General features: G+C 41.5%; 1 protein-coding gene across 1 annotated transcript; it reads right to left on the reverse strand.

The window, feature by feature from the left end:
• Positions 1-522: 522 nt before the first annotated feature.
• On the reverse strand, positions 523-2,023 carry rtgdnf (glial cell line-derived neurotrophic factor). Its single transcript, NM_001281402.1, is given in 2 exon segments — positions 523-1,124; positions 1,788-2,023. Coding segments are annotated over 2 exon segments (711 nt in total). The 5' UTR covers positions 1,987-2,023; the 3' UTR covers positions 523-612.
• Between the last annotated feature and the right edge of the window lie 10,060 nt (positions 2,024-12,083).

Raw genomic sequence — 12,083 nt, forward strand, 5'->3', positions numbered from 1 at the left:
TAATCATCCTGATTTTGACATTATCAGTTAGTGGTGGGATATAATCATCCTGATTTTGACATTATCAGTTAGTGGTGGGATATAATCATCCTGATTTTGGTGGGATATAATCATCCTGAGTTTGGTGGGATATAATCATCCTGATTTTGACATCATCAGTTAGTGGTGGGATATAATCATCCTGATTTTGACATTATCAGTTAGTGGTGGGATATAATCATCCTGATTTTGATGTCATCAGTTAGTGGTGGGATATAATCATCCTGATTTTGATGTCATCAGTTAGTGGTGGGATATAATCATCCTGATTTTGATGTCATCAGTTAGTGGTGGGATATAATCATCCTGATTTTGACGTCATCAGTTAGTGGTGGGATATAATCATCCTGATTTTGATGTCATCGGTTAGTGGTGGGATATAATCATCAATGGAGAGGTATGGCATGCCTCTTAAATCATCCTATCAACAACACAAAGCATTGGTAGGCCCTTTCATTTCATGTACCTTTAATGGATCCAGGATGGCCTCTACAATATGTATCTTGGTTTTGATCCAAGCCATGTTCTCTCACTACTATTGACTCTCTTCTTAGTGACACAAGAGGCTGGAGGTCAGACACAGCCACACCTTCGGGCAGAATGCTTCTTCATTGTATGGTACATCAAGTGGTCATCCAGGAAGGACAGGTCATCGTCAAAGGCGACTGGTCGACAGCAAGCGTGAGGTGGCGTTTCCGGCAGGAGCCTCTTGTTTTGGGTGAGGTTGTTGAGGATTTTATCGTAGTTCGTTTCCGAGTTCCTGCAAGGTCCGCTGCAGTACCGGAAGATCATTTCCTCGCTGGTTTGATAACCTAAGCCCAGGTCAGTCACATTCAGGTGGATCTGTTTGAGCAGACAGCCTTGTCCTCTGCCCCCTTTCCCTCGCCCTCTCCCTCGTCCGCTCCCAGACCTCTCCCTCTGGTCCTTTCCTCTAGTTGCTCCCTTCCCTCCTTTCCTTCTCTCTCGTTTCATTCGTATCCTTGAGCCCGTGCCCAGGTGTAGCGAGCTTTTCAGTCTACTGATGGTGACTTTGATGAAATCCACCACATCCTCAAACTGCTCTGGCTGAAGCTCAACCATGTTATCTGTCAGAGAGAGAAATTAGCAAATTAGAGTCTGCGGTGTATATACTATGCACATCCTGAAAAGACTGGGTACATACCTCATCCGCAGCAGTATAAAACTTCTCACAGAAATGGTATATAATTTATGCACACAAAGGGGGAATTCCCATGAAACTACAATATGTTGTGTACCAATAGGCTACAAGATATGTTCTTTGAAACTATCCTACAGATGTGGTCAAATATTGTGGCAATGGAGCAGATTGTTCTGTTTTCTCTTTTCAAAACTGGTTGAATGGCTATTTAGAATAATTAGCGAATTGTGCAAGGGCGTCAATATATTTGAGTGCATCTTTACATCTGACGGAGAGTCGTGTGATTTTAGAGTTATTGACTGGTCCTGTCATCTGAATGTTGGTCAGATGATAAGATACGTGCACCTAGCTGATACCTAGCTCTGGTCCAGGGTGTTAGTGCGGGAACTCAGGACCTTCAATTGGTATTTGTATTTATGTCATTGGGAATGATCTATTCTAATATTCGTGCTTCTGAAACAAATAACACTATTAAATGTGTTGTGCAAAACCAGTCTGACCAAGAGGCAGGCCTATTGCAGCCAAATCAGTGATGTGGCCTACTTACGTAGCAAGATTTAATTCCAGAAATGAGAATGTCTGAACTTACATTGTGTTTCTACAGATCGCTCTTCCCTGTCGGCTGTTTCTGGACTTTTGGTTGAAAATATACTGAGCTGCATTGGGGGGAAGTCATGGAGACTCTCTGAAGCGCGTGTTCTTTTTGTGGACGGTCGGTTCCGGAGAGGGCTCGTGTGTACGCTGCTCAGCAGCACGAAACAGGTGGTAAATGTGTCCCATAACTTCATTGTAGAACTTAGTCCAGTTGCAGAACCTGCCCTGGGTCAAAGAAATTCCCGTTGGAACATAAATACCGAGTAAACATTTTCCCTTGGCGATAAGCCTATGGGTGATGGTTATCCTCAATTTATATCAGGTCCATGCCAACTTTTTTTAAGATGCTGAATACAAATTAATATGTTTTAGAGTTCAATATCTAAAACCCATTGAAAGATTGAACAATTAGGATAATATAGAATTTCAATCCAATTTGACGATGACAACCTGTCCATGCGCTGCGAAGCGACCGTTTTTTTCCTCAATTCCAGATGTCAGTCACTCTACTACTCTACACTTCTACAAAGTGTCCAATAATAACTGCTTGGCATAAAAAATAAAAAAACATCAAAACTGGTTAATAAGCAAATGTGCCATGCAACAGTAAAACCGAACGTGCCATGATTGTTCGAGAACTAAGAATGGAATCAACTGGTAGCCTATGCGATGTCCAATGTGAATTATGTCCAAAGAAGAAGAAAATGCTTCATCTACACCATAGTTGTTGTTGTTTAGTACAATTCCATTTCGTTTAAGGCTTTCTCAGGGTAGGTAAACCAGTTAGTGTGAAGTAAACTAGCTTCGAGATTAGTGTTGGTGGTCCTCATTGTTCAGAAATCCGCGCAGCTCCTACTGGTCTTGGTGTCGAGGGAGTCAGCGGGTGGAGCAGATTTATACAGTGGGGTTGGGGAGTGCTGACGTCTCGCAATCCGCCCTCTCTAGTGTGCTGCTCTCGGTCACTATCCTACATGAGAAATGGCCCAACATACTTTATTGAAGTAGATTGCAGTGGTTGTCTTCAAGAGAAATACTGAAAACCGTAGGTAACTGTATTTATGAATCCACTCTCAAATGTTGTTAATATGATGTGGTTCCACACATCGGATTAAAGAAGAGACTCATAACTCCGGTTAGTTGAAAGATGCATATTACACATTTCCTGGAGATACTATGATTTTGCACTATAGGCCTATTTTACAGTTGTTTTGAGGTCATGAGCATTTAGGATATCTTTCATTTCCATGTGATTACTGTGCATGGTGTTGCTCCCTTGCTATGTTGTTGTCTTAGGTCTCTCTTTATGTAGTGTTGTGGTGTCTCTCTTGTTGTGATGTGTTTTGTCCAATATTATTATTATTATTTTTAAAAATCTTTTAATCACAGCCTCTGTCCCCGCAGGAGGCTTTTTTTTTCGTAGGCTGTCATTGAAATATATTTTAGATTCTTCAAAGTAGCCACCCTTTGCCTTGAGGACAGCTTTGCACACTCTTAGCATTCTCTCAACCAGCTTCATGCATCTCAATTAACAGGTGTGCCTTGTGTTCAAGTTAATTTGTGGAATTTCTTTCCTTCTTAATGCGTTTGAGCCAATCAGCTGTTTTGTGACAAGGTAGGGTTGGTATACAGAAGATAGCCCTATTTCGTAAAATACCAAGTCCATATTATGGCAAGAACATATCAAATAAGCAAAGAGAAAACAACAGTCCATCGTTACTTTAAGACATAAAGGTTAGTCAACCTGGAAAATTTCAAGAACTGGCTCTCATGAGGACTGCCACAGGAAAGGAAGACCCAGAGTTACCTCTGCTGCAGAGGATACATTCATTACAGTTACCAGCCTTAGAAATTGCAGCCCAAATAATTGCTTCACAGAGTTCAAGTAGCAGACACATCTCAACATGTAGGAGTGTCCAAACGTTTGACTCCTACTGTATGTAAATGTGAAATAAATAAATAAATGTGCTAAAACATTCAAAACTGTTTTTTGCTTTGTCATTATGGGCTATTATGTGTAGATTGATGAGGGAAAGGGGTCTGAATACCTTCCGAATGCACTGTACATTAAAATACAAAAACACAGTCATTGGAAGCACAAAAAACCCCATCTCAAATCACCCAGAAAAACAGTTACTCCACAAATAAGGCCCCGAACAATACTTTACAGTGCCCGAACGGCCCCCTCTGTCATCCTGATGTGACATCCATCTTATACAGACCCAGGACAGCCACAATCATCATCCATGTTGTCATATGGATAAAGGTCCAAATGAAATGTGAGGTTTACAGTTTGTTAAGGGGTTACGCTCACTGTGTGCTGATAGTAAAGGAGAGGGCTCACTCTGTTACAACAGTTGCTTCACACGTACGGCGAGAGTGAGGGAGCTCATTAACAAGTCCCTCTACCAAAATGCCTGCGCACAGAAAGACAGGAGCAGTTCCTCACAGAGCACTAGATGCCTTCAGCTTGGATTTCTGAGCTATAGATTTATGTTGGATGAGGCATGTTTAGAAAGAGAAAGGAATCAACTCTTCAAAGATTGTATTAAAATATTTGGTCACGTTCCCACTAAAATTCGCCAAGCGGCCTATTTCTCTGCCTTCTGAGCTTGAACTCTAAACGGAGCTTGACCAGCAAATAACGTTTTCCACCAGGGGAGTAATTGTGGACGCATATCGCTTACTTCGGGTGGGTATCATATGACTTCACTGGACTGAACATCCTGCCAAGAATCGGTGAAATTTAGACATTTAACCTAAAACACACCTCCATGAGAAGGAAGACAAACTGTCTTAGTCTTTAGGGAACTTAGTTGAAGCAATGCCATTGACTTATTTATACACGGAAAAGTCCTTCCCCAATTTCAGTTCAGTGTCAATATTTGGCAGTTTGGAATATTGCTTAAAGCCTTTGCCCCGCCTATAGGAAACCCTGTTGGAAACACTGGATAGAGAGAAGAGGGGTAGGAGGAGTGTTAATGAGTAAGCTTAGGACTTTGCCATGAATGAAGCTGTATAGGGGGAGTCGCCTCCTGAGGCCGTATCACGGTCTCCATATACCAGGTCAAAGAACAGAGTGGTCAGGGACTTTGTGTGTCATTGCGTGCGTGTCAAGTGTCCTTTTGCCAGATGTCGTTAAACTTGTTTACGGTGAATCTACTGTGTACACCCACCCAGCCGTAAAGAGCACGACTGGTCAATTGAAAAGCCATTTGTACACACGTTATATTTAGAACAGCATTTTCCTCCCTCAACATCAAACACTATACAGTACATCAAAATGCCATGGTTTTGTCAAAGGCCGTATGCATCCTAATTGGCACCCTATTCCCTATACAGTGCACTACTTTCTACCAGAGCCCTACAAATGTAGTGCACTATAAAGGGAATAGGGTGCCATTTGGAACACACTCACAGTGTCATTACAATGTCATGTTATGTGAGTTCATCTGATTACAGCAATTTCAAAGGAATTGAGACTGTAACTTAGGATCTGATATGACATATTGATGGTTATCTCAACACATGGCTTGATAATGTGCAGATAAGAATGGCCGAAATGTCAGGTAGGATAGTGAAAACAGTTGCAGGATTGAACTGAAAAACAAATGTGGGCACATGGTTAATGAATGTTTGACAATCCTAGAAATATAATGAATTATTCTTGAATGTCTGGGGTCAGGTTTCTATGAATGTCTGGGGTCAGGTTTCTATATAATATCTGGAGTCAGGTTTGCATTTCCCCCACTAATGGTTAAGGTTAGGATTGGGAGAGGGGAAGCTGATCCTATATCTGTATGAGGTGAAACTACCCCGGGGCTTTCACTTTCCACGGACAAAAAACATCTGTAGTTGGATTCATGTCATCCAGGATAAAAAGTTCTAGGCCTATATACAGTGGGGCAAAACAAGTATTTAGTCAGCCACCAATTGTGCAAGTTCTCCCACTTAAAAAGATGAGAGAGGCCTGTAATTTTCATCATAGGTACACTTCAACTATGACAGACAAAATGAGAAAAAAAATCCAGAAAATCACATTGTAGGATTTTTAATGAATTTATTTGCAAATTATGGTGGAAAATAAGTATTTGGTCAATAACAAAAGTTTATCTCAATACTTTGTTATATACCCTTTGTTGGCAATGACAGAGGTCAAACATTTTCTGTAAGTCTTCACAAGGTTTTCACACACTGTTGCTGGTATTTTGGCCCATTCCTCCATGCAGATCTCCTCTAGAGCAGTGATGTTTTGGGACTGTTGCTGAGCAACACAGACTTTCAACTCCCTCCAAAGATTTTCTATGGGGTTGAGATCTGGAGACTGGCTAGGCCACTCCAGGACCTTGAAATGCTTCTTACAAAGCCACTCCTTCGTTGCCCGGGCGGTTTGTTTGGGATCATTGTCATGCTGAAAGACCCAGCCACATTTCATCTTCAATGCCCTTGCTGATGGAAGGAGGGTTTCACTCAAAATCTCACGATACATGGCTCCATTCATTCTTTCCTTTACACGGATCAGTCGTCCTGGTCCCTTTGCAGAAAAACAGCCCCAAAGCATGATGTTTCCACCCACATGCTTCACAGTAGGTATGGTGTTCTTTGGATGCAACTCAGCATTCTTTGTCCTCCAAACACGACGAGTTGAGTTTTTACCAAAAAGTTCTATTTTGGTTTCATCTGACCATATGACATTCTCCCGATCTTCTTCTGGATCATCCAAATGCTCTCTAGCAAACATCAGACGGGCCTGGACATGTACTGGCTTAAGCAGGGGGACACGTCTGGTACTGCAGGATTTGAGTCCCTGGCAGCGTAGTGTGTTACTGATGGTAGGCTTTGTTACTTTGGTCCCAGCTCTCTGCAGGTCATTCACTAGGTCCCCCCGTGTGGTTCTGGGATTTTTGCTCACCGTTCTTGTGATCATTTTGACCCCACGGGGTGAGATCTTGCGTGGAGCCCCAGATCGAGGGAGATTATCAGTGGTCTTGCATGTCTTCCATTTCCTAATAATTGCTCCCAAAGTTGATTTCTTCAAACCAAGCTGCTTACCTATTGCAGATTCAGTCTTCCCAGCCTGGTGCAGGTCTACAATTTTGTTTCTGGTGTCCTTTGACAGCTCTTTGGCCTTGGCCATAGTGGAGTTTGGAGTGTGACTGTTTGAGGTTGTGGACAGGTGTCTTTTATACTGATAACAAGTTCAAACAGGTGCCATCAATACAGGTAACGAGTGGAGGACAGAGGAGCCTCTTAAAGAAGAAGTTACAGGTCTGTGAGAGACAGAAATCTTGCTTGTTTGTAGGTGACCAAATACTTATTTTCCACCATAATTTGCAAATAAATTTAATAAAAATCCTACTGTGTGATTTTCTGGATTTTTTTCCCTCATTTTGTCTGTCATAGTTGAAGTGTACCTATGATGAAAATTACAGGCCTCTCTCATCTTTTTAAGTGGGAGAACTTGCACAATTGATGGCTGACTAAATACTTTTTTGCCCCACTGTATAACGGCATTCAGAGGTGGAAGAAGGATCGGACCAAAGCGCAGCGTGGTAAGTGTTCATGATGTAATATTTAATGAAACCAACTGAACACTGAAATACAAAACAATAAAGTGAATGAACGAAAACCGAAACAGGACCGTGTGGACCACACGGAAAACAAACACCCACAAATCAAAAGTGAAACCCAGGCTACCTAAGTATGATTCTCAATCAGGGACAACAATTGACAGCTGCCTCTGATTGAGAACCATTCTAGGCCGAACACAAAAACCAACATAGAAAAACAAACATAGACTGGCCACCCCAACTCACGCCCTGACCATACTAAAACAAATAATAAAATAACAGAACTATGGTCAGAACGTGATACTATATTTTCCCAGATACAGTACAAAAGAGTCCATAACCAACCCACAACATAAATACATGATAAAGGAATTGCCCTTTAGAACAGTCCATTTTGTAAACTCAAATAATTTATGATAAGAAGTAACTTGTGTTTTTACTGAGGAATAAACATTTATATCAAATCAAATTTGATTTGTCACATGCACCGAATACAACAGGTGTAGTAGACCTTACAGTGAAATGCTTACTTACAAGCCCTAAACCAACAATGCAGTTTTGTGAATGTTGACCTTTTTTAAAGGTCTTACTTTCATCGGCTGTGGAGAGCGTGATCACACAGTCTTCTGGAACAGCTGATGCTCTCACGCATGCTTCAGTGTTGCTTGCCTCAAAGCGAGCATGGAAGTAATTTAGCTCATCTGGTAGGCTCGTGTCACTGGGCAGCTCACGGCTATGCTTCCCTTTTGTAGTCTGTTTGTCTTCATCATTTAGATGGTTTGTGTGGTATTAGACAAGACATCATTAATATAAGCACATTTTCCACAGGAGGTCTTTGTTTCTCGTCAAACACAACCCTGTCTCTCTGTGTAACTTTAATACGGTGTTCTGAGATAGGCCTATCCACATTTAGCTTAATAGTTTAGGGCCCTCAATCTCAACTCTAGACCTCAAAGCCAGTTTTGCTGCTTTTCTTCATTGTTCCCCTCTAATTGGGGACTGATTTAGACCTGGGACACCAGGTATTAGCAATTAATTATCAGGTGGAACTGAAAACCAGCAGGCTCAGGACCTCGTAAGGTAAGAGTTGAATACCCCCGGTTTGGGGTATATCTCAGCGAGATATCCCTGTGTTGTCATGTTCCACATGTACAAAGAACACAAATGATTAGTGTTTGCCTTTTCTATTTGTCAAAGTACTATATGCTTCTACTTGTGTGTAGTCTTGTAGAAGTCAATTAAAGCAGTTTACTAGTGTTGGCCAGTTTCCAAGGTTTTAAACGCTACCAGCAGCCACAGTGCCTGACAGGCATCCAAATGGCAGGGCTAGAGTTGGAGCTGTTTCTGTGTCTCTGTAGCTTAGTGGTCAAGATAGGCCTTGGTTTATCACAAGGCTTTTGTGCCTTCCATTTCACCTTGTCCAGGGGGTGTACTTGTACATCAAGCTGCCTCACTCACGCTACAGAAACAGGAGATGACCGATGGGCCATTCTGGCTCAGATAAGGCTTACTTAATGTCACATAGTAAAAAATAACAGAATAAAAAATGAAGGAGCCTGTTCTCTTGATAAGTGAGTGCATTTGAATATTTTCTTGTCCTGCTATGCATTCAAAATGTAACAAGTACTTTTGGTTGTCAGGGAAAATGTATGGAGTAAAAGTACAATATTTTCTTTAGGAATGTAGTGAAGTAAAAGTTTCCAAAAATATAAATAGCAAAGTAAAGTACAGATACCCTCCAAAAAACGTTCAGGGAAGTTATAATCCTGTATAATCCTGTAGAAGGATATATAGATCCACATTTTGGAATACCACATTCGTTCTCAGTGAACTTTTTCCCCAGTCACTCACTGAGGCCAGTAAACGTCAGTATTTTGTGTATTTCTGTCTATAGAAAATACATTCATTGTTTTTCCTATGAAAATCTCCCAGTCAGAGAGAACTATTACTACTTTTCTATCAGTAAGACATATTTCTCCAGTTAAATCGTGTTTATTCACCAAATGTTAATAATTGACGAAAGCTGTGAGAGGGGCAGAATCCGGACGTTAGTTTGTCTCAGGGTTCACTGGGTTGAGATCTGGAGATGCAGTGTTATGAATTACCAAAGTGACACTTTTTAAAACATTTTTATTTCTTTAACCTTTATTTAACTAGGCAAGTCAGTTAAGAACACATTCTTATTTACAATGACGGCCTACCAAAAGGGACTTCCTGTGGGGACGGGGGCTGGGATTAAAATAAATAAATAATAATATATTTATATTAGGACAAAACACACATCACGACAAGAGAGACAACACAACACTACATAAAGAGAGACCTAAGGCAACAACATAGCATGGCAGCAACACATGACAACACAGCATGGTAGCAACACAACATGACAACAACATGGTAGCAACACAACATGACAACAACATGGTAGCAACACATGACAACACAGAATGGTAGCAACACAACATGACAACAACATGGTAGCAACACAACATGACAACAACATGGTAGCAACACAACATGACAACAACATGGCAGCAACACATAACAACACAGCATGGTAGCAACACAACATGACAACAACATGGTAGCAACACAACATGACAACAACATGGTAGCAACAAAACATGACAACAACATGGTAGCAACAAAACATAACAACATGGTAGCAACACAACATGGCAGCAGCACAAAACATGGTACAAACATTATTGGGTACAGACAACAGCACAAAGAGCAATAAGGTAGAGACAACAATAAATTACGTGAAGCAGCCACAACTGTCAGTAAGAGTGTCCATGATTGAGTCTTTGAATGAAGAGATGGAGATAAAACTGTCCAGTTTGAGTATTTGTTGCAGCTCGTTCCATTCGCTAGCTGCAGCGAACTGAAAAGAGGAGCGACCCAGGGATGTGTGTGCTTTGGGGACCTTTACCAGAATGTGACTGGCAGAACGGGTGTTGTAGATGGAGGATGAGGGCTGCAGTAGATATCTCAGATAGCGGGGGAGTGAGGCCTAAGAGGGTTTTATAAATAAGCATCAACCAGTGGGACACACTGGTCATACAAATGCAATTCCCATATAAAGTACTGTACATTGTCGATGGGTGCAACAGCAGGTCTGGTCGTTAGAGTCCCCTCTTCACCAATTAGACTCCTTGCTGATTGAAAAAAAACGAAGCAATTACCCTCATGCTTCAACTCCACTAAGAAGACACCCACTTCCTCCCCTGCTGGACTCAATGGGGGTGTCCCAATGATATCTCTTTCCTCCTGAAGTGTGCAATCGTTTTCTACTCCCCACAAGTTTAAAAGCGTTGGATTGGTGTAGGCATAGGCTAGTGGGAGTTTCCATACATCATTCATTTCCCTTCAAATCCATGAAGGGAAATGAACAAGTGCACGTGCTCAGGAAAGATAATTGGGACACAACAAGACTGACGGAGGCCGAAAGGCAGTCTAGATATCATTTCACTCACACGGCTAATTGTAAGGGGCATTTACCTCCATTATGCCTCTAACATGAAACTCCTGGGGATACGTTCCAGATGTCACCTTATTCCCTAGATACAGTAGTGAACTTAGGTGGGAACCTGGTTAAAAGTAGTGTACGATATAGGGGATATGGTGCCATTTGGGCTGCACCCCTGCTGTACTCAGATTCCTAGAGGGACGATCTGACAGTTGTAATGGGGGTGTGATTAAACGGGGGGAGAAAGTGGCCGCTGGTGATGTTGATGTAATCCACACCATATGTACTGGTATTAAGGTCCAGCTGGTTCCCTGGGTTCAGGAGCAGAAGTGCAACAGTATTTTGTAGTAGACTTGAGTCAGGAGGCCTACTGGGAGACATGCCATGTTCTGCTGCAGACACAGAGGTCATGTTGCTTTTACCTCACATACTGTAGTTTCAATTTAATTAGTCGAATGTACAGGATACACATGCTAGATACACCGTCCAATCGAAATGCTTACTTGCAAGTTCCTTCTCGACAACGCAACAAAAATAAGACATAATAAAAGATAAGAATACGAACATGAAGTCAAATGGCTCATTAGAATATAATGAACATTTCAGCATAAGTATAATACAGGAAGACACAATTTATAATCCAATATTTAATAAACATATAGAGAAAGGGAGGGGTTGTGGGCGCCGGTGTTTAAATTGGGCAGTATTAGCAATACTAAATGAGAGTATGAGAGCAGCATTTGTGATGTATATGTAACATGAATGTATATACAGTGCATTCGGAAAGTGTTCAGAGCCCTTTATTTTTCCCACATTTTGTTACGTTAAAGCCTTATTCGAAAATGTATTACATTGTCCCCCCCCCCCTCACCAATCTACACACAATACCATAATGACAAAGCAAAAAAAAACATTTTTTAGATTTTTTTAGAAAATGTATTAAAAATAAAAAACTGAAACAACACATTTACATAAGTATTCAGACCCTTTACTCAGTACTTTGTTGAAGCACCTTTGGCAGCAATTACAGCCTCAAGTCTTCAAGCTTGTCTGCTTGTCACCATTCTTCTCTGCGGATCCTCTCAAGGTCTGTCAGGTTAGATGGGGAACATTGCTGCACAGCTATTTTCAGGTCTCTCCAGAGATGTTCGATCGGGTTCCAGTCCGGGCTCTGGCTGGGCCACTCAAGGACATTCAGAGACTTGTCCAGAAGCCACTCCTGTATTGTCTTGGCTGTGTGCTTAGGATCGTTGTC

Source organism: Oncorhynchus mykiss, chromosome 6, assembly GCF_013265735.2.
Source record: "Oncorhynchus mykiss isolate Arlee chromosome 6, USDA_OmykA_1.1, whole genome shotgun sequence".
NCBI lineage: Eukaryota > Metazoa > Chordata > Actinopteri > Salmoniformes > Salmonidae > Oncorhynchus > Oncorhynchus mykiss.